The sequence below is a fragment of the Protopterus annectens genome, chromosome 6.part0, assembly GCF_019279795.1.
Source record: "Protopterus annectens isolate FY-2018-M chromosome 6.part0, PAN1.0, whole genome shotgun sequence".
Taxonomy (NCBI): domain Eukaryota; kingdom Metazoa; phylum Chordata; order Ceratodontiformes; family Protopteridae; genus Protopterus; species Protopterus annectens.
The window spans coordinates 1403438661-1403460487 of record NC_056737.1 but is presented as its reverse complement, the minus strand read 5'-3'; the positions used below and the strand labels follow the sequence as shown (position 1 = coordinate 1403460487).

Below are 21827 nucleotides of genomic sequence, written 5' to 3'. Positions count from 1 at the left end.
TGCTCAAGTACAATAACAGCAAGAAGCGCAGATAGCCTAGTATGAACCTATGAACCTAAGTCTTTTGGATTAAGCACTTGGGCTCCAGACCAGTTGTTTTACATTAGGAAGGTTTGTGGCAAGCACTGTGGTGGCAGGACAGGTAGCTTTCATCCTTCTAAGTTGGGAACTGCTGATTGAGAGCCCAGTGTCCAAGTGTATTAGTTCTGGTTTAGGCACTTGGGCTTCAGGCCAGTTATTTTACATTAAGAAAGTTCGTGGTCTGCACTCTTGTGGGAGAAGAGGCTGGACTCTGCCCTTCTGAGCTGGGAATTTCTGGTTAAAGGTTTATAGTGCCTGAATATTTGAACTGTATCTTACTGAAATTGGTACACCTTGTTTGCTCTAGCATAGACTAGATCCAGGCCTGCTGAATCTAGCTTTGTTTATATGCTTATTGTTTGTTTGCTTGTTATTTCCATGGAAGCTAATTCCACCTAATATGCGGCTTCTCAGCACTTCTGTGGATCACTAGTGATATCTGCATTGCTTACTGTACTTATTTCCTTGTTTCACTTGAAAGAAAGTTACTGTTTGTCGTTTTTGCATTTAGTTACTTGTAACACATTGCACTCAAGTTACCTGGCACATTATTTATTGTTATTATTATTATTATTATTATTATTATTATTATTATTATTATTATTATTATTATTATCATTATTTTATCATCATTTTATATTTCATATTTTTACATTATACATTATTCTATAGTTCATATATAGTTTTAGGTCAATTTTATTCATGCGTTCATTGATGGTTATCTTTAGCACATATTGCATTATTTATCATATTGCATTCTTTATATGTCATGTTGTACTTTCTAGTTTGTATTTATTTAATTTTTTACACCATGTAGAAACATATTTTCTATACATTGACTGCTTGGTCATTCTTCATTAATAGAATGACAATACAGCGCTAGGTCTTTACGCTTATCGCATTTGCCTTTTAGGCATTCACTTGTAATTTACAGCGTGATGCGAAGTGTCAAACGTATCTACATAAAATTATTAAATTGTTATTTGCCATGGTTTAGTGCAGTTATGTATGTATTTTTATTTAGATTTTTTAATCAATTAAACATCTAATTATATAGTTTAACACTGATGGTGAGAAAGCTTTAGACAGGAACTGCGTATAGAATCTCTACGCAATACTTGGTTTTGATTGGTCCATATCATGATACAATGTATTTTAAATTCTATCTTTGTATTGTTGTTACTGGTCTGAGGAAGCGGCGTTTTACTTGCCGTGAAAGCGCTAACCAAATTAAAGGATTTTATTTTTATCATTTGAACCGAATGGTTTATTCGACTTAGAACAACTTGTTGTTTCAGTGGAAGTGAGTAGTGTGACAGCGTGTTGCTTTTTGGAACTGAGAGATATTCTTATTGGTATCTCTGGACATTTAACAGAGATGTATCGCACTTGGTAGTATCGCTACTGGATGTGTTGTTCGCATATTTATTGCGATATTCTGCATTTTGTACTTGATAGTACTACGCTCTCCTCGGGGAACTTTGGTTGCACAATTTCATTTTCATCTTGTCGGGGATTGGATTTTGGTTTCTGATATATATATATATATATATATATATATATATATATATAAACACTTATTACAACATAACTATTATATTTTGCAATTATACAGATATTACTCATACGTATTAATATCTATGTTGACTTCTTTCATCAGGAAGGGGGGAGAGAGAGAGAAAAGGGGGCCTCACAACCCTCTGTTTAGTCACTAAAGGTTTAGCTATATAACATAAGTCTGATGCTAATATGCATAATGAGTTTTCTAATGCAGGTCCTAGTTCACTTGATGTCATTTAGTTACTAATAGTGTCACTGAATCTGCAGAATGTATGCATCTATAAGAGAACATAGGCATTTCCAAATGAGTTAAACACTTATCAGAACTAATTATTTACCATTTAAAGTATCTAGTGAAGGATAACAGAATTTTGAAATTCTAAGTACAACCATTTAACAAGTTCAAAAGGTCAAATTGATGTCATCACTGTTGTTTCCTCAAGCTGCAGCTTTATAAACGTGTTAAAAAGTATTTAAATAGTCTCATGCACAACAGAAGTTGTCCCTAGTGAAGAAAAAAGCAGTTTGGCAGGAAATTCAGATCTTGAAGCTTTTAGAGTTTACAGAAAGCAAAAAAAAAAATACTCGAGCTGCCTTGTCAGTGCTTGTTATGAATCTCCACATTGAGAACAGTCGTACAAGAATACCAGTTTCCTCACAAAACATCATGAAAAAATTAACCCTTTCAAATAAAAACAGCTATTCAGAAGTAACGACAGCTGCCTCAAATCAGAACTCATATTATAACATTTCAATCATTTACCTACCAGTTAACCAGGCCAAAGAGAGAAGAAAAAAGGAACCTAATGTATACAACTTATATTTAGCTATCTATAAAACACCATTAATGCTCTGTATTAATGTTTAAATGTATCTAAACAAGGAGTCTAAAACATCTAGTTAGAAACACTAATCAGAAACTTCTTGTTACCCCACCACTAACCCACTAGAAAAAATGCACTCTGGTATTAAGTCAAATTATACTATTACTGAAAAATTAGATGACATACACCATTTGAAGTTATTTAAAAGGGAAAAGTATGTAAAGTACTTATAATGGGGAAAAGAGAGAAAAGGAAAGTTGGTAACAAAAAAAGAATAGGAAGAAAAGAGAGAGAATATTATTTAAATAATTAGTACTATATGTAATTAGAAGAAGTAGATATAGAAAGGAAAAGAGAAAGTTAATAATAAAAATGATTCACATTATCTTACAGCATAGAGACTTTCCAGAATCAAATATATTATGATTCATAAAACAAAGCATTTAAAATTAGAAGGAATTTATTCATTTGTACTTTAGTTTCTTGGTTTTATTTTCTCCTTCCTTCAAAGACAATCCATTTTTTGTTGCCTGTCTCTTCAAACTCTGGGATGACCATTCCATTTCTTCTATGTCTGACAGTATATTCTTCTTTTGGATAAATTATACTGTTTCTTGTAAGGAATCAAAGATCTTCACTCTTTCTGGCAACGTGAATTTTATACTTGCAGGAAAAATAATTTGAGCTTTAATATTGTTTTGTTTCAAGGGCTTAATTAGAGGAACACACTCCTTTCTTCTGGATATGACTGTAGAGGTGTAGTCATTGTCAAAACAAATAACTTCTTCAACCATCTTGATAGGGGAATTAGGCCAAGCTGATTTCAGTACTAAGTCCTTGTCTTGCGAGGAAAGAAATCTAACTATTATAGACCTGGGGTTAGATGAACTTAGAGATGAAGTGGATTTGCCAGGGACCGATGAGCCCAATCAATTCCAAAAGAGAAGGATTCAGGGATGTTTAGTGCTGATGAAAACCACTTATTGAGGAACTGAATCATGTTAGCACCCTCTTCTTTCTCAGGAATTCCATATATTCTTATGTTATTCCTCCTTGATCTACTTTCAAGGTCTTCCAGTTTCTCAATCAGCCTGGTGTTTTGTTTCAGAAGAAATTCATTGTGATGTTCATTTTCTGTCACTCTAGTATGGAGGTCAGTTACTGTTTCCTCTAAGGCAAGAATCTGTTCAGATTGTTTTTTTACTATTCCATTTAGAAGTTCCAGTTGTTTACTGCATTCTTGTTTGATAATATCCATTTTGTTTTCAAATTTGTCCATTTTTAGTGACAGTTCTTGGATGTTTGTTATTATAAGATGTAGTTCTTTCTTCACTGCACTCTCCTGCTGTTGGTTCTTTGAGTTGCTCATCTTGAGATCTCCAGTAGAAAACTTCTTGACAGGAATAATTAAAAAAATCTCTTGACTATGTATTAATTTTTAGAAAATAATAGAGTCTATATTAATCTAACTTTTAGTATACTTTTAGTTAGATTTTTCTAAAAATTAAAGTACATTTTCTGTCAGGATATTAAAATCTAAGCAGCGCTATGGAATTCTGCTGCTATCAGACTGGCATCTTGGCCACACCCCCTTTCAGGTGGATTTCTGAATGGCTACAGAATGTATCAATGTAATCTTCAATAATCATTCAGATCGGTGCGGTATGAGGTAGTAAGGTAATCTTGTTGTAGTGACTAGACTTGTCCCTTAGAATTAGATGGGCTACTTTGTTAGATAAATATACAGTGCTGTGTACTACTGATCCCAAATCTTTTACAATAGTGTAATTTTTATGACATAATATCTCAAGATGCTACATTTATTGCCATTAATAGGTGAGCTCACTACTTTTGTACTAGGAGTGGTTTTGAAGATCATCTTGTAAAATGTTGGTATCTTTTATTGAAACAACTGCATAACACTACAGGTGAAGTGTTGTGCAACCCATATGTTAGTGTGTGTGTGAACACACGTGCAGTTGTGACTAACTAGCATCGTATGTTGTTTTAAGTTTCTGACATGCAACAAGTTGGGGGACAAGCCCCAGCTCACCTGCAATTCTGAACTGGAGAAAGGAGGTCGGTGTAAATGACCTGAGACATCCCTTCCTGGACTATATGGTGGAGCTCTTGCACTGTGTCCCCCCAGGCCAGTATGAGCCTAGCATTGAGCAGCATTCTACCTTCTCCAAGGGTGATGCCACAATATGAACAGAACATAACTGACTTTAATGACTGGTCTAGTTTTTGGTGCCACTCCAAGGGGGATACAATATCTGTCAACATAGGAGGATACAAACCGCAGACATCACTGCTTTGTCAAGGAAGGTCCACATCTGTTCCCTCAAGACTTTCAAATACTGGTTAAAGTATTGTCCTCCCCCATTGTGCCTTTTTAGGCAATGCCAAACTGGCAAAACTTCTGACATAGTAAAATGTTACTACTCAATGCCACAAGCCCAAACAAGAAACTCCACTCCTTCCAAGCTCTCTTCATCTTGGAGAATACAGATGCTTGTGCAATTACTGAGACATAGTTTAATTCTGTGTAGTTCTACAATGCCTTCCACACATTTAGATCAACTACTGCACAAGCTAGGGACTAAGGATGAAGCTGTCCTGACTTGCATCAAAAACAATCATACCTTAAAGGCTCGTCAAACAAGATGAGGCACTTGAGCTCCTCCATGTCCAAATCACTACAGGCAAAGTTCCATATTATATCATATTCTTGTAAACTACAGGTTTCCCTATATGACCCAGGAAACCCACAGCACATACTTAACCTTAACAGAGTCACTCACCATTCAACCCAATACCAAAATCATGGGTGACTAACTACCTCACTATAAAATGGTAATCATACATGATGCCAGAGAAGCAGGCCCAAAGATGACTGGACTTTGTCCACTCAAACATCCTGGAAGAGATAGTTAATACACCAACTAGGAGTAAGAACATACAAGATTTGTTCTCATTAACATGGCAGAACTGCACCCCCTTATATAATGTCCTCTCTGGTAAGGTCAGTCCATAAAGTTGTCCCCCTTTGAAATAAAAATTAAACCTGGGACACCTGCGAACCCTGCAGCATTTAAGAACTATTCTAAAGCAAGCACTACTATTAAGTGATAACCTGACAAAATTTCAACCCCCCCCCCCCCAAGCCCTGAGAACATTGCTTGCCTATGCAGAATTCTTCATAGGGACCCTGTACAATCATGGCAACAAGTGCATGGAGACAGCTCAGCCTAACACAAACACAAAAAAAACCCATCCTGGTGAAATACCAATACAAACAAGATGTACAAAAAAGAAAGCAAGTCATGGCAAAAAATAAAGAGCAATGCCCAGCAAAATAAAAAAAAATCTCTCATCTATTTAAACAAGCAACACAGAGAACAAGTCAAGTCTACCAAAGCCAGATTTGAGATAAAAAAAGTTTCCTAGGCCAAGGACAATCATAAAGCATTCTTTAGCTATGTCCACAACCTCAAAGGCAGTGCACAACAATGTGCAGACGTAAATGAAAATGGAACCACCTACACTGAGCTAAAAGATATAGAAAATCTACTGGCAGGCTAATTCAGTTCCAATTCCCCCCTCCCCCAGCCAGCATTTTGGAAATACCATTTCCAACATACCCCCCCCCCCCAACTATCACTATACAGCAGTTACCCAATGGACTCTCCAAGGCCAAATACAGTTTCAATGGGCCCTATAGCATACAACATAACCTATCAAGACCACTAGAATCGGTATTTAATCACAGTCCCAAGCAGGTATCCTGACACACCAAAGGAGAACTGCAACGGTTGTCACTCTGCACAATAGCAGGCCATCTACAAACCCATAAGCCTGACTAGTCTCAGTTGTAAAGCAATGTAAAAAATTTTTAGGAAGCTAATTAACAATGCCATAGTAAATCTTCAAACAATGGATCCAATCAGCTTTGGTTTCGTTAAGGCAGATCATCATCAGCAGCAGCATCAGCTCCCTTTTTCCCATTTTTCTACATGGGGTCGGGGTTTCGTGTTAAATGTCGCCAACTCTCTCGATTCAGTGCCACACTCCTGCCTGATTGTCATAGATCTTCTTTCACACAATCCATCCACCTCTTTGCTGGACATCCTCGCTTCCTCTTACCTTCTTCCTGTCTGTCTCAAATCTTCCTCACCAGATTGCCTTTGGCTTTTCTACACATGTGCCCAAACCACCGTAATCTGTTCTCTTTGATATTTTCTGCAATGGGAGCTATTTTGGCTTCTGCTCTTATGTCCTCATTTCTTCATCTGTCCCACAGTGTGTATCCTACCACCTTTCTCAGGCACTTCATTTCCATCACCTCTAGCTTCTTCAACTGTTCTGGCTTTACTGCCCAGGTTTCTGTACCATACAATAGTACTGGTTGCATCAATGTCTTGTACACCTTACTTTTCAGCTTCTTTGGCATTCTTCTGTCATAGACTACAACTGATACTCTATGCCAATTGGCTGCAGTCCCTCTGATTCTAGCTTAGACTTCTTCATTCAGACTGCCCTTCTCCTCAACTACTCTTCCCAGACACTTGAAGCTGTTTACCTGTTCCACTATCTACCCTTCTATCGCTATGTTCAGCTTCTTATGATTTCCCCAATTTGCTGCCATTTACTGCCATCTTATCTGTGCTTAGTTGCATCTCATGTAACTTTAGATTTGCATTCCATTCTCCTACCCTTTGCTGAAGTTCTAGTTTAGAGTCTGCCCGTACTGCCACATCGTCTGCATACAGCAGCTTTGTTGATCCGTCCCCTCCAACCTGTTTGCTATTGTAGTCCATCACCAGTATGAACAGCAGTGGGCTTAGAGCTGAACCCGGATGTATAACCACACCCACTGAGAATCCCTCTGTGAGGCCGAACACTGTTCATACTTGAGTCATTGGGTCCTTGTACATAGCCTGCACTAATTCTACCAATGTTTCTGGGATTTCAAACCACTGCAGTACTGCCCAGATCAGCTTTCTTGGGACCTCGTCATATGCTTTCTCCATGTCTAGGAATGCCCAGCTGGACACTCTCCTCATCTCTAGCTTCTTCTCAAGTATCTGTCTCAATACAAACATCGGATCAATTGTGCTGCATCCTGATCTGAATCCAAACTGCTCATCTCCCATCTTACATGCTACTACTCTGTGTATCCATTTATCAATCAACCTCTCCAGAACATTCATGCAATGTGATAGGAGTTTGATGCCTCTGTATTGCCCACAGTTGTGGATGCCCCCTTTGTTCTTGTACACTGGCACAAGTATGCTTATTCTCCAGTCATCTGGGATATGCCTTTCTCTCCAAACTGCTATGAGTACCCTCAGGAGCCATTTCTTCCCTATCTTACCAAGCATTTTTAACATATGTGCTGTGACCTCACTGAGCCTGCTGCGTCTTCTGACTTCATTTTCCTTAGTGATATTCTTACTTCTTCTAGGGTGGGCTCCTCTTCGTCTCTCATCTTAGGCTGTTTCTGGGGCAGTACAGCTTCTGTGGGGTTTTCTTCATGCAGAAGCTGGTGTAAATACCCCTTCCATCTGTCTTTGATGTCCTTTGGGCTGGTGAGCAGGTTATTGCTGGCATCCCTTATGAAGGGTGTCAGACTATCTTCTTTATCTTTCTGTCTTTGTCTTGCAACCTGATATAGTTTCTTTGTACCCCTTACTGAGTCACTTTTCAGAAGATGGTACAGTGCCTCTGATGCCCTATTTTTTGCTATTGCAACTTCTTTCTTCGTTAGCCAACCAGTAGTCCTTCCTAGCCTGGTCAGTCTTTTCTGTCTCCCACTTCTTCCTGCATTCATCTTTTCTTCTGATGACTTTCTGGACTTCTGCATTCCACCACCAGCTTTCCTTATGCACCTTATTTCTATATCTGGCTCAACCAAATATCTTTTCTGTAGTCCTAACACATGCTGTTTTTAGGCACTGCCATTCTTCAACTCCATCTATTTCCTCCTCCTCTTGGGGTACTAGACCCCTGAGTAATTCCTTGAACTGTTGTAATTTCCCTCCAGTCAACTTCCAGGTCTTCAGCCTGGTCTCTGTTGACCTTAGAGCCATCTCTGACCACTGCTTGCACCTGATTGTGCCAACTAGTGGTTTATGCTGTGGGCTGACTGTTTCACTGGGGATGACTTTGCAAGCATGGATTCTGCCCCAGTGCCTTTTCCTTACTAGGAGGAAGTCTACCTGAGTTGCATGTTGACTACTCTTGTATGTGTTGGCTACTGTCAAGCCATTTGTCAGACAGAAGTCTAGAATGGCTTCTCTTTCTTTATTCCTATTGCCCCACCCATGTGGACCCAGGCAGTCCTCATATCTTGTTCTGTCTGTCCCGATGTGCATTCAAGTCACCCTTTCTCAACACTAATTCATGTTGTCATGCTTTATCTAGTAGGTCCTGCAACTGCTGTCTGAATGCACTCATTTCCTCACTATCACAACCCTGCTGTGGGGCACAGGCTGATATGTATACTGCCCTATCATTACACTGGAGTCTGACTGCCATGAGTCTGTCATTAATTCTGATGATATCCCTTACTGCCATCTGAAGCCTCTCTGTCACCACAATTCCTACACTATTTCTAGCCTGACCTCCACCCGAGTAGACTCTGGATCCCAAGCCAAGTGGCTTTGCTGCACTGCCCTTCCATCTCATCTCCTGGAGACATAGGATGTTCAGCCTCCTCCATATCATCACGTCATCCACTTCCAAGCTGAATTCTGTCAGTCAACCTACATTAAGCGTAGCAATTCCGAGTTCACATTTGGCAGGTTGGTTGACAGTTATCCCAGGTAACCCAGGCTGAGCAACTAGACACCGGCCAGCCAGTAGCTTATTAACCCACAGTTGCTGGGCTTTATGGCGGGCACACACTGGCCAAAAGGGGGACATATGCCCCTTCCACCATTAGCATGGGTCCCTGGCGTGAGTCAGAGTAGACTGGGTCCTCAACCGAATTATCTACTGTAACTACCCATGCCCATTTTTGGAGACATTAGTCAACATGACAGAATCACCTAGAGCCATATTTTACACCATCAAGTGGCTAGCCCTGCCACAGTGCACAGTCTGTGATCCATGTTCTCCTATGTTGAGGATATTGCATGCAGTAGATGCCCAAAGCAGTTTGTATGTTCTCTTCCCCCTATAGGGCACCATGCAGAGTCTGTGCTGCTGTCCACAGCTCTATTCATTAGTGAGTTTGAGATGGAAACACTCAGCATGTTTTTCGGACATGGGAGAAACCCCACGGAGACACAGGGAGAACATACAAACTCCAAACAGGCATTGGTCAGAGGTCAGGATCGAACTTTGTACCTTGAGCATGGGAGGTGAAGACCTTAACCACTAAGCCATCTGGTCTCTCTTCGTTAAGGCAGATCATGTCTACTCAATCTGGTAGACTTCTTCGAGAAGGTCATGAAGGCAATGGAAGAGGGCAAACTGGTGCATACTGCCTGTCTTGACCTGGCCAAGGCATATGATACAATACCCCACTTGGGTACTGTAGACAAACTCATGGAATTAAATAAAAACTCCTATGCCACTTGATGAATAGCTGGGTGTTTCTCAGACAGGCACCAATAAGTTAGGATAGGGGAGTCCACCACCACAGAGGGGCCGGTTATTACAGAGTCCCTTAGGACTTTCTGCTGTGTCCACTCTTACTGGAATCTACTCTGAATTCAAAGCAAATGTCAAGGGTTTGTGGCTGATCAAGTTTGTTGCTGACTGCAAACTAAGTACAGTCACAGAATACCCCTGAGATACAAATATCCTTCAAGAAAAGCTGGCTCAAATGAATGGTGTTAGGGCCATAGTCTGAAACTCAATGCCAAGAAATTAATAACATTATTCTTTAAGAAGTTGACCTCCCTTGCAAACTATTTCATTGATAACACACCTCTAAGAGTAGATCCAGCAGCCAGGAATTTGGGGACACTGGTAGACGCTAACCTGGCCTTTGACCATCATGTGTCTATAGTAGTAAGGAAATCGTTCTATGTTCTGCAACTTATAAACAAGGGTATGGAATCATTCCACTGCATTCGGCCCTCATCAGACCAATCAATGAGCAGAACACCAGCTTTGATAAGTACCTGACCAATAACATGCAACAACTGGAACATCCACAGAGGCTCCTTATAAAATGGATACAGGTCGTAAACAACACATTCTATGCAGACTACCTCAAAGCCATATCCTTGTACTCAGTATCTTACAGATTGTTGAGGGGTGATTTATGCCTGGCATGCAAGGCATCTTTGGATCCCACTCTGATGAATCTTCTGCACATCTGCAAAAGAAATATGTTGGAGGAACCAGCATGTCCCCTTCTCTGGAAATGACTTCCTATCCGTGTTATGCAGAATTGCTCCCTAACCCAATTCAAGTGTAGGTTGGACCAGTGGATGGGGTCTGGCAACTATGTCCCTAGCAGACAACAGCAGCCTGTAAATGCTTAACCATCCTGCCTTAGTCTACATATATACCCCTTAGAATATTGTCAGATACATTTGGGATGCATATGGCTAGGCTTAAGAAAGCCAAGTATACACATATGAATGAATGAAATAGGTTACCTAGTTTACAGTCAACAGAATATCTGGTTTTCCACAGCACCTTTTTCACTTTTATATCTGAGAAGAACAATAAAGAAAGAAGTTGCCCAGTTGGGAAACTTCTTTCTTTACTGTTCTTCTCAGATATAAAAGTGAAAAAGATGCTGTGGAAAACCAGATATTCTGTTGACTGTAAACTAGGTAACATAGTTCATTCATTCATAGGTGTATGCAAATGGGAACTAAAGTTCGACTGATGAGTCTTACACTAAGGCACTGTACGAGCACATCCACTCATGCATGAATCGTGCCATCCCAAATAGAACCAAGATGCTCTCCTCCAAAAAAAGGAAGCCAATCTGGTGGTCCCCTGCCATAAACAAACTTTACAACAAAAGGAAGAAACTGTTGCAGAAAAGATGAAAATCCCAGGATGCAAAAAACTCCCTTACCAGCCTCAGTAAGAAGCTGAGATCCCTCATAAAATCCTCCAAAGCTAGTTAAGGAAAATAAAATTGCCAAAGATTCCAAAGACAACCACAAGGCATTCTATAACTATGTCAAGAATCTAAATGGCAATGCTCAGATCTGCTCTGAGCTACAACAGAATGGCATTAAATATACTGATTCCAAGGATATTGCCAAGATTGCCAAATTCTGGTAATAACAGCCACACAGGTAAAAATCGCACTCTCCAAAGCTAAGAATACAGCATCCGTGGGACCAGATGACATCCCAGGCTGTGTACTACATGAACTACAAAATGAACTGACACCTCACCTAAGTGTCATGTTTAATCATACCCTCACCTCAGGCTTCGTGCCCACTGAGTGACACAGAGCTACAGTTGTCCTTCTCCACAAAGGGGGATCCACCTTGGATCCCGGGAACTACCGCCCCATCAGTCTGATGAGCCTGATCTACAAGGCCATGGAACGTATTATCATGGAACTTATAAACAAAGACATTGGCAACCTTTAAACACTGGACCCCACCTAGTTTGGGTTCATGAAGGGCTGATCTAGTCTCCTGAACCTGACTGACTTCTTCAAATTAGTCTTCAGAGCCATGGACGAGGGTTAGGCAGTCCACACAGCCTATATGGACCTTGCCAAGGCCTTTGACACCATCCCCCACTCTGGAATCATAGATAAACTTACTACGCTGGGCATTAATCCCTACTTCACTCGATGGGTTGCCAACTGGCTTACTGACAGAACCCACACTGTAAAAGTAGTTGACTCCAAATCCAGCTTCAGACAAGTGGAGTATCTCAGGGTTCAGTCCTGGGACCTCTCTTGTTTGGCATCTACTTCTCTGAAGTACAGGCCAACACTAAGGGACTCTGGCTAACAAAGTTTGCAGATGACTGCAAACTGGGAGCCATTATTGAATCCCCAAATTATGTGGATACTCTACAAAAGGGCCTTACAGAAACAGATGCTTGGTGCCAGAGCCATGGGCTCAAGTTCAATACCAAGAAATGTATAGTTATCCCCTTTGGGAAAAAACATGTACCCGTGAATTATCACATAGGTGGCAGTACACTAAACACCGAAAGTGTGATAAGAGACTTAGGGACACAGGTGGACAGTGGTCTCACCTTCAATAACCACATCGCCACAACAGTCAGGAAATCCTTCTATGTGGCACACCTCATCACTAAGGGCTTTTCATCAAGAGAAAAGGAGGTCATTGTCCCACTGTACTCATCCCCTCATTAGACCCATTATAGAATACAATGCCCCATTTGGTATGTACCTCTCAAGACATCTGCAACAACTGGAAAGGCTGCAGAAATACCTCACTAAAAGAATCACAAGCCTAAAGCAGATGCCCTATGCTGACCGCCTTAAAAAACTCCAGCTATATTCTGTTGCATATCGTCTACTCTGAGGCAATCTCTGCTTAACATACAAGGCCATGTCAAATCCAGAGCTGTTGGACATGCTACACTTAAAGAAATCCCAATCCCTCAGAGCCACATGCTCCAGGGATCTAAACCTTGTCATCACAATAAACAAAAGATGCTGGAGGGATAGGTTTCTGACCCAGGGACTCCCCAGACTCTGGAATAGACTGCCAATACATGTCAAGCAGAGCACCTCTTTGGCCCTCTTCAAAAGGAACCTTGATGATTGGATGGGAGAAAGAAAATTCACCCTGGGGATCATGTCAGTCACCCTGCTAGACAGGGTTCCAGGAAAGTAAATAGTGCGGGAAGAAATAGCCAGGGAATTGTTATGGCTAGGCTTGTATAGGCCCTAGGGCCGATAGTCTAGTACCAACCTATGAACCTAAGTACAAAGCCCTGTAGAGTGCTACTGGTAATCTCTTATTGGGTCAGAGAGGTTACCCCCACACACACACACACTGTACCATGATGCATTCTGTGGCTTAAACATTGTTTTACCCATTGAATTATGCACAGACTGACATCTAAAGATGTTTAATTTATTATTTCTTTATGTGAAACAGTAATAGGAAAGTTTAGACAAGCACTATACAAAACACTGTCTTACACAAAGTGCTGTTGTAACCCCTTCAAAGAATGCCAGATACTTAAAAGGAAAGATTTCCACTTAAGAAACCCATACTGTTCCACATCTAACAGAAGTACATCCTCTTGTCATTCTAGATAAGCTACACTGTAGCTCTCCATGACTTTAAAAAATACTGGTTGGGCTGACAGATCTAAAATTGTTTAGCTCTAATCTGTTACCGTCACTCAATTACAAATTGTTATCACTATAACTTTTTATCACGTGCCAGATACATGACCACATGGCAACATTTAGCTTAGCATGGCTGAAATGACTGAACTACATTTTCCCAGATTCTGTTTGAAAATTCACCAGGCACATTCTCTGGTGCCATGGGACTTGAGTTTTTAATTTTACTTGAGGTATAATTTATCATGAGTGTAGTTAGAAAAGGGATGGTTCCCCCTGTCTCAGTAATACTCTTGCACATTTTTTGCTTATTGGGTAGTTTGCACATTTTTTTCTGCAAGCACATTGCTTGTGTCTGGAGGATCACGTCATTGTTTAGTGATAAACATCACAAGTTTTCCTATCAATTTTCTGATGTCATTAAATAATACCTTACTATTATGTTAAACCTTAGAGACCAAGATGGCCTTACTGTTCGATCCTGAATATTTGATAAAAGTCAGTTAGCTTCTGTACTTTATTTGATCTAAACTTGCTTTCATAACTAGACTGTTTCTGAAGACTTAGCACCATGTCATATTTCTGTTTATCTTATTAAATTTGTGATGCCACCAAATGGATAGTTTGTGAATTCACCTGCATATTTCTGCCATACTAGTACATGTCCATGAATTCAGTAGTTGTGATACAGCTCCTTAAACATATACTGGGTAGACTTATTTGGATCTTAAAGCCAAAATTCTAGTTCTCCAGGCATTACACTCTTGTTACTGATGGCTGACAAACAACTCAGGCAGGCATTATAACAGCTGTAGAAAAACAATAAAAAATAAACTTACAACTGATACAAATTTTGTCTTGCAGCTGCAATACAAGACTTAAGTTGTTCCTCAGAAAGATAGTACTGCTGTGTGGCAGAAGACATACTGTGCAGGTGGCTGCACAAATTTAGCTTAAATATGTTAAGTTTTAATGTGAAGATAAGGAAAAAATATTTGTGTGTCCAGATATACATAATACTGTGTAAAATAATTTACTGGGAATTGAGAAAGGCTGCAATTCAAAAAAAAAAGAATCTTTAAAACAAACAAGAAGGTACAGTAAAATTCAATTAGAAGAGGATCACCTTCTGTTCAAATCTAGTATCAGAAATCACATGTACAGTTCCAAGACAGATCTGTAAACTTAGAAAAATAAAGTGCTGTACAGTTTTTCCCATTATATACATAGCATAGGCTCCAAGCAATGCAAGAAAGTATATGTGGTTCAGATTTTGGTAATTGGGAGATCACCAACCTTTCACTAAAATAACGTATGAAACGATAATGTCTTATTTCGCTAAGTAACAATTCTGAGAGGCTTACTGTGACACCATTTAGTCTGTTTAGCTATGCCATAAATGCAAAACAAAGTGTTAGTGTAAGTGACACAGGGTTTATTAGCAGATTCTTAAATAAGAAATCCATAAAACCTTACCCTGGTATAAGAAAGTTGTTCTCCCATCGGTACCGCATCTCTAACACAAATTCCTGCCACAAATGTGCTACTCCTTTCACACCTCCATGATAGAAATTCACCATGCATAAGCACATTGCCAGTTTATATGTCAAACTGTCAGAAGGAGCAGATTTAAACTGGTTGAAAAGTGTCTATACAAAGCGAAACAGAACAAAGTAAAATCATTAATTAGCTGCACACTATACAAGACTACCATACTTATATTCAAGCCAGTCACAATTTGATAAAGTGAGTAAAGTAACTGTACTAATATCAAGACAACATACTTTAAAAACATATGCATGGAATGGTTGTAAAGTAGTCAGTTTCCATGTAAGTTGGCCTAATAAAATAAAGACAAAGAAGTCCCAATGGCTACCAGATGCTTCAACTGCCATTAATTCAAGCTGAGATATGTTCCTTCCATCAAACACAATAGGGAAAATTAATTAAAAAAATGTATTAAAAAAACTTTTTGTTACTGAAAGGCCACCATGCCCAGAATTAAGTGTTTCTTATACATATTGCCACTAGCACATAAACATAATTCTTCTATTTTAAAATACAAAATGCAGTGAAATACATCTCGACTCTCTTGCTCCACAATGAATAGGTGAAATACATCTCAAACACTCAAATGAAATCAAATGCACTGTATAACAGTCACATCCCTGCCAATCCGCCCTTAATGCTGTCTACCTGTCATCCCCGCCAATCCGCCCTTAATGCGGTCTACCTGTAGCTAGCAAGGTTTGGTTATTTCCTGTTCAGTCACAGGAATAAACCACACCAGAAGAGGGAAATCTCAACTCACCCTGCAAAGATAAGTTTTCTTCCTTGTCAAATAACAGCCCTATTTTCTTCAGTTTTGATTTCAACAGCTGTACTTATACCTGCCTGATTATAAATCAGGATCTAGTGGTTTCTGCACTAAGTACAATTAAACAGTGCTCAGTAGCTGGTCCTGATGGGTATCTGGGTATTTTTGTCTAAACCATCTAACACTATTACCTTGCCAATGCTGTTTATATCAGTTTGGTTTGCAGGAGTGGTTTACTCTACTGATATGGAAAACAGCTGTTGTATTTTCCCTTTTCAAATGTGGTAAAACATATACACTGAATAATTACTGCCCTATTACTTGTAAGCATATTATGGGTAAATGTTTTGAAATAATGTTATACTCCTTGATAAAAGAAGAGCTATGTTCACCCATGAATGTTTTACAGCACTGGTTTACCCAAAGGAGATCTTGTCTGACTAACCTGTTAGGTTTTTATCATAATATCTGGCAGTCAGTCAGTATGGGTTTATCTTTTGATGTGATCTACTTGGATCTAACCAAGGCATTTAACTTTGTTCCCCATGCAGAAATGAGAACAACCTTATTTAAATTTGGAATCAGAGAGTTTATAATAAAGGGCATTGTTAGCTGGCTGACCAAGAGAACACTTACTGTGAAAATTGAAGATAATATTTCTAAAGAAAGTAAGGTTGCAGCAGGAGTCCAGTCGACTTCTGTTCCTGGACCCTTGTTGTTTAATCTACTTATGTCTGACTTCCCATCTCAAAATTAGATTTTAGTCAGCAATTGTTTAATCTACTTATGTCTGACTTCCCATCTCAAAATTAGATTTTAGTCAGCAAGTCCAAAGACGATACAAAAATTGGGACGATTACTAATGCTGTTAATGATCAGGCCAATTTATAGGCCTCCACACCCCCTGAACTTATATAAACTTGAGATTGTCAAACCTTGCAGAAAACAGAATATTACCAAAAAAGGCATCTCCAGCTTGGTATATATAAGTCTGCCCTTTCAGTCATTCAGTCGTCATATTTCAAATAGTTACCAGGTTACAGTAAAGAAAGACAAGTACAAGTTTAATAAAAACATTACAAATTACCACCAGTTAACAGCTAGAAGGCAAAAAGTACATGTTACAGCAGTGAATAGGTACTCAACTATTAAACCAAAACAAAAAAATAAATAAAATATCTTAAACATTAAAACAGCTAAGTAGAGCTAATGTTGTTAGGAAATACCTTATTTGCATTGTACACATTACAGACATGGTTAAAGGCCTTAAGTAATCAGTAATTAGACAGAAGAGAGTAAGATACATGGGATCAACAGCAAATAAGTACAGCAACTGCATTACGGTGGACATTGTTAACATTAGTTTCTATATTTAGACTTGTATACAACATTCACAGATGAGATATTTGACTGCTATATGTGGTGGTGCTGCGGTAGCGTTGTCACCTCACAGTAAGACGCTGTCCGGTTCGATTCTCAGATAGAGCATCTTCTGTGTGGAGACATGCGTGAATGGGCATACCTTCGTTGAAGGTTGTGCATCAGGGGCTGGTAACTCGGCACGTAAAAAAACAACTACCAATCATTAGCGGACCAGAGTTCTGCTGTGGCAACTCCTAACCGGGAAAAGCCGAAAGGGAGATGTGGTGTAAGAGATGCAAGGAGTAGCTTGTAAGATACAGAAGAATGAGGGTAGGTAGATAGTGGGTTACTGAATTGTAAGACAGTCGAGTAGCTTCTGAAGTACAGTACAATGGCAGTTAATAGATGCAGATATATTGAGTTGAATGACAGAAGAGCATGGTGAAGTAAATTTGATGAGGTGTGTGGGAGAGAAGGTTTAATGGAGAGGCAAGATAAAAGGTATGAGAGGTGTGGATAAAGAGCACTTGTACATAAAAGGCAAGGGCCAGAAGAACAGATTAAAGAATATCCATAACAATTATTTTGTCTGTGTGGATATTTATGGTACTTGAAGGATGAGGTTTACTGAGCACTAAGGAGCTTGCAAGTATTGTACTGGTAAATGTCTTTGAACATGTTTCCATAAGATGTTGCTTAAAGGCTGAGAGGTTACACAGAAGGAATACAAGGAGTCACTTGCAGATTTGTCTAATTTTGTAACTAGTAATAGGTGTTTGTGGAGCAGACGATTCCTTTGGTAGGGTAGTGATGAATTATACTGCTGATGCTGGGGCATTTATCTGATTTGTAGAGTAGGTTGTGTTTAGTGACTAACTAGTAGATGAAGACATGTTACATTTCAGTCCACTCAATGTTATGTATGTGGTATTAGCAGCAAATTGTAATATTTTAAGGTGGCATTGTTTGAGTAGGTGGAATTGGGTAGATTGTAGATTTAGAAAAATTAGAGCACCATGTAGAAGGATGGGAAGTAGGTAAATTGTGACAACTGTTTTCCTAGTGTCATCTATAAGGTATTTATTCTAGAGAAGCTTTTTTTCTTACTGCTTTTCTTAGATTAAAGTCAAATTCCAATTCAATTTTGGTACAGCTTGAAGAGATTCTTCTGATGAGAGAATCACTTGCTTTCACAGCTTTTCCAATGTTAACCACAAGGCTAAGATAATGATGTATTTCCAAATTAATGGAAAACTTGATTTAAATTAAAGAGTGGACTATTAGCACACATTAACACTGTGCGGAATTAGAGAAGTTGAGAATATATACTCAATTATCTGGACCAGGTCTTTGATGCAGCATTGTAAACAGGCTCTACCACTGGAAATCTTCAACACTCATCATGAACTACTACTCAGTGCAGTAAGAGGACCAAAAATCTCTTCTGAAGTCTGACCATGTTTTTGGCATCTCTAATGTTTAAACTATAACAGCTACACCTCCAATTCTATGAAAATGGCAATGTGTGTCAGCAATTCAAACGGTCACCATGCTATCACTTAACAGGCTCTGTATCATGGAATCCGTTCTCAGGCATCTTGTTTTTACTTTTATGAATGCTTTTGTTTAGACAATTCCCAAATATAGTTCATAAGCAAGCTTATTGGATCTTCATTGTAAAGTCTTGTGGAAAGCTAATTTACTGCCTTTTAAAAACGTACTTTCATGTTACTGATACACAAATTTTGTACCTCTATGATTTCCACAGCTGTCTCATTATTTCTTACAAAAACTATCTATCATTTAATTTCTGTAACACTGGATCCTTTTCTGTTTGGTGTTCAGCTTATTCTAGTATCAATGCAATTGTGACTGCACACAGGGTACCATGTTGATAAAATCCTCCTCTACCTTTGCATACCATTCACCACCTTTCTTCACGGTTTGCTGTGCATGTCTCAACAGTTTACCAAGTTGCTTTTTTTCTCCCTCTCTCTTTCTCTATATAGATATATAGATACACACACACACACACACACACACACACACACACACACACACACACGTATTTATATAAATCTATACATATATCTTTTTTTTTCTATTCCATTCCTTCTGTCCATTTAGCCAATGCTGAGATCATACCCATTTACCCCACCATCAAAGTGAGAGCTGATCATTGCATGACCATTTCCCTGAGACATACAAGTTTTTTTTTTTTTTTTTGTCTTAAATCCTCCCCTAGTATCTGACATGTACACTTGTAGATGCAAGTGCCCTCTGGTTTTACCTGGGATCAGACTCATTCTTACACATACTCCATGACGGTTACCATGCAGACAAGGCTTAGTAGAGCAAAGCACATGTCCTCAGCCCTACACTGCATGCAATGGATCTACCTTTCTCCAGTAGCCTCTGGGCCAGACTGCCTACTTCCCCCACTTAGTGGCTTCTCTATTGCTCAAAGCTATAGTCGATTCCAGGTTATCTGGAGTGCAGTCACAGCTTCATCACTCTGTGTCATGAAGTTGACACTTCCTATATTTTTAAAAAGAACAGTGAACTCGTACAGCACTAGCCACATTGCTCATCTTTCAATTCTAAATGGTAGTTTTGGTTTTGTGTTCTTTGAACAGTCTCTACTGATTTCTGTAACTAATTTATATATTTTTTCCATAATATTTTATATTACAGTGAGATGCAGTCTGCAGAGACTGATGCCTGACTGTTACCCAGATGAGCCACTATCGGCTAGCAACTTAGGAATTAGACAAGTTGAACAGGCAGGCTAGAAGTGATTTCATGCCAACTCTCCCATCCTAAAGGTGACAAGCAAAAACAATTCTGATAGTAAACTGATAGATAGCAGTTAAGTGTTGGAACAGATCAGTGTTGCAGTAGCCTAAGCTATATAGGCTGCATCCTGCAAAGGATTATATGTCCAAGTCAGCTTCCAAAGCTTTAGGGCACCTTCCATGTGTACGTACATCCAAAGGAGCTCACAACTGAGTTGGTGTAAAAGCAGGCATATGGGCACCGAAAATCAGAAATGTCTTGCTCCCAGACAAAGGAGGGTATAGCCCTATGAACAGAGTATGTGCTAGGATAAGAGGGGAAGTTATGGACCCCCCAGCATAACCAACAGTAAGGAGAAAGAGGAAGGGTGTTTGTACTCCAGCAATGACCTATTAGAAAATCTACTGTTATGGCACATTTACTTACAAAACTGTACTATCATTAGGCCACTTTTGCAACAGCTTAAGCTATATGGGATGAATACCAAAGGTCAGATAGAAAGGGAAGAGGATGACAAGGAAGGATCAGTGTACTGGAGCTCCTGAAGTATTGTTCTACAAACCCTGCCCTAGCCCTACAGAAACGGTCAGTCTTCTAGTGCTTGGTAAAAATACGTACAATCAAGTTGGTGCCTTTAAAACACTTCTAGAATCCACTCATTTTCAAACAGCAGGAGAAGGAACCATAGCCCTGGTAGAATGAGCACTGACATTGCCTGGAAGTGATTTACCATGATAGGAACAGCAAAACTGGATGGTATGGGACAATCATTTCAAAAGAGTCTGTTTAGATATTTACTGTCCCATTTTTTCCTTATCATCATAAGAAACAATTGATGAGAATTTCTTAAGCCCTCTGTCCTGGAAATATAGTATCAGAGTTGTCTGTGGACATCCAGTGCAGAATTTTCTCCCCCTTATTTTATGGTTCTGGAAAGAATACAAGGAAATGAATGGTTTGATTCAAAGTGAAGTCTAAAACAACTTCTGGCATAAAGATTAATTTTATGAAAGGTAAGATGCAGTTGAATCACTGTAAGAGCTCACAACTCAGATAACATTGTGGCTGAGATCAGAGCAATGAATGGCACTGTTTACCAGGTTACGGACTTTAAATCAGCCTTGGCAGCTGGATCATAAGGAATGAATTTAAGTTTTCCTAGTACAAAGCTGAGATCCAAAGGAGGGAGTCACCCATTTCTTAAGTGGATGACTATGTTAATACCTCTTTCAGAAACTGTTTCACTTGACATAAAAATGAAAAGGGGGTTCCTATAAACATACCAACAGAAATGGCTGAACCTTAATAGATGAGTAAGAGAGCTCAGAGGTTAATAACTCTCCCAAGTATTGCAGAACCAATATAGTTTAAGCCTGAAAAGGATTGTGGTTCATTCTTTGGCACCAAGTAAAAATATCTTCTAGCCAATATATGACTATCTAGTAGCAGATTTCTTAGCCTCACTCAGACTGTGAGCTGAGGAACATGAAAGGTTGCGGTGGATCATAGAGCCTCTTTCTTCTGTGAACAAGTCCACTCTGTGAGGAACTTTGTGGTAACTGCCCTTAGCCATTTTCAAAAGGAGGGGGGACCACTGTTCCCTGAGTCAAATAGGGAA

At 39.3% G+C, this 21827-nt stretch overlaps 1 protein-coding gene across 4 annotated transcripts in view; it reads right to left on the bottom strand.

Annotated features, from left to right (window-relative positions):
• The window catches only part of RAB3GAP1 (RAB3 GTPase activating protein catalytic subunit 1), a 2239542-nt gene that overhangs the window by 686052 nt on the left and 1531663 nt on the right, over window positions 1-21827 (bottom strand). For all 4 annotated transcript variants that reach the window (XM_044074944.1, XM_044074945.1, XM_044074942.1 and 1 more), the window contains one exon: window positions 15211-15383. In XM_044074944.1, coding sequence (XP_043930879.1) covers window positions 15211-15383 — 173 coding nt within the window. The remainder of the gene's footprint in view (window positions 1-15210; window positions 15384-21827) is intronic.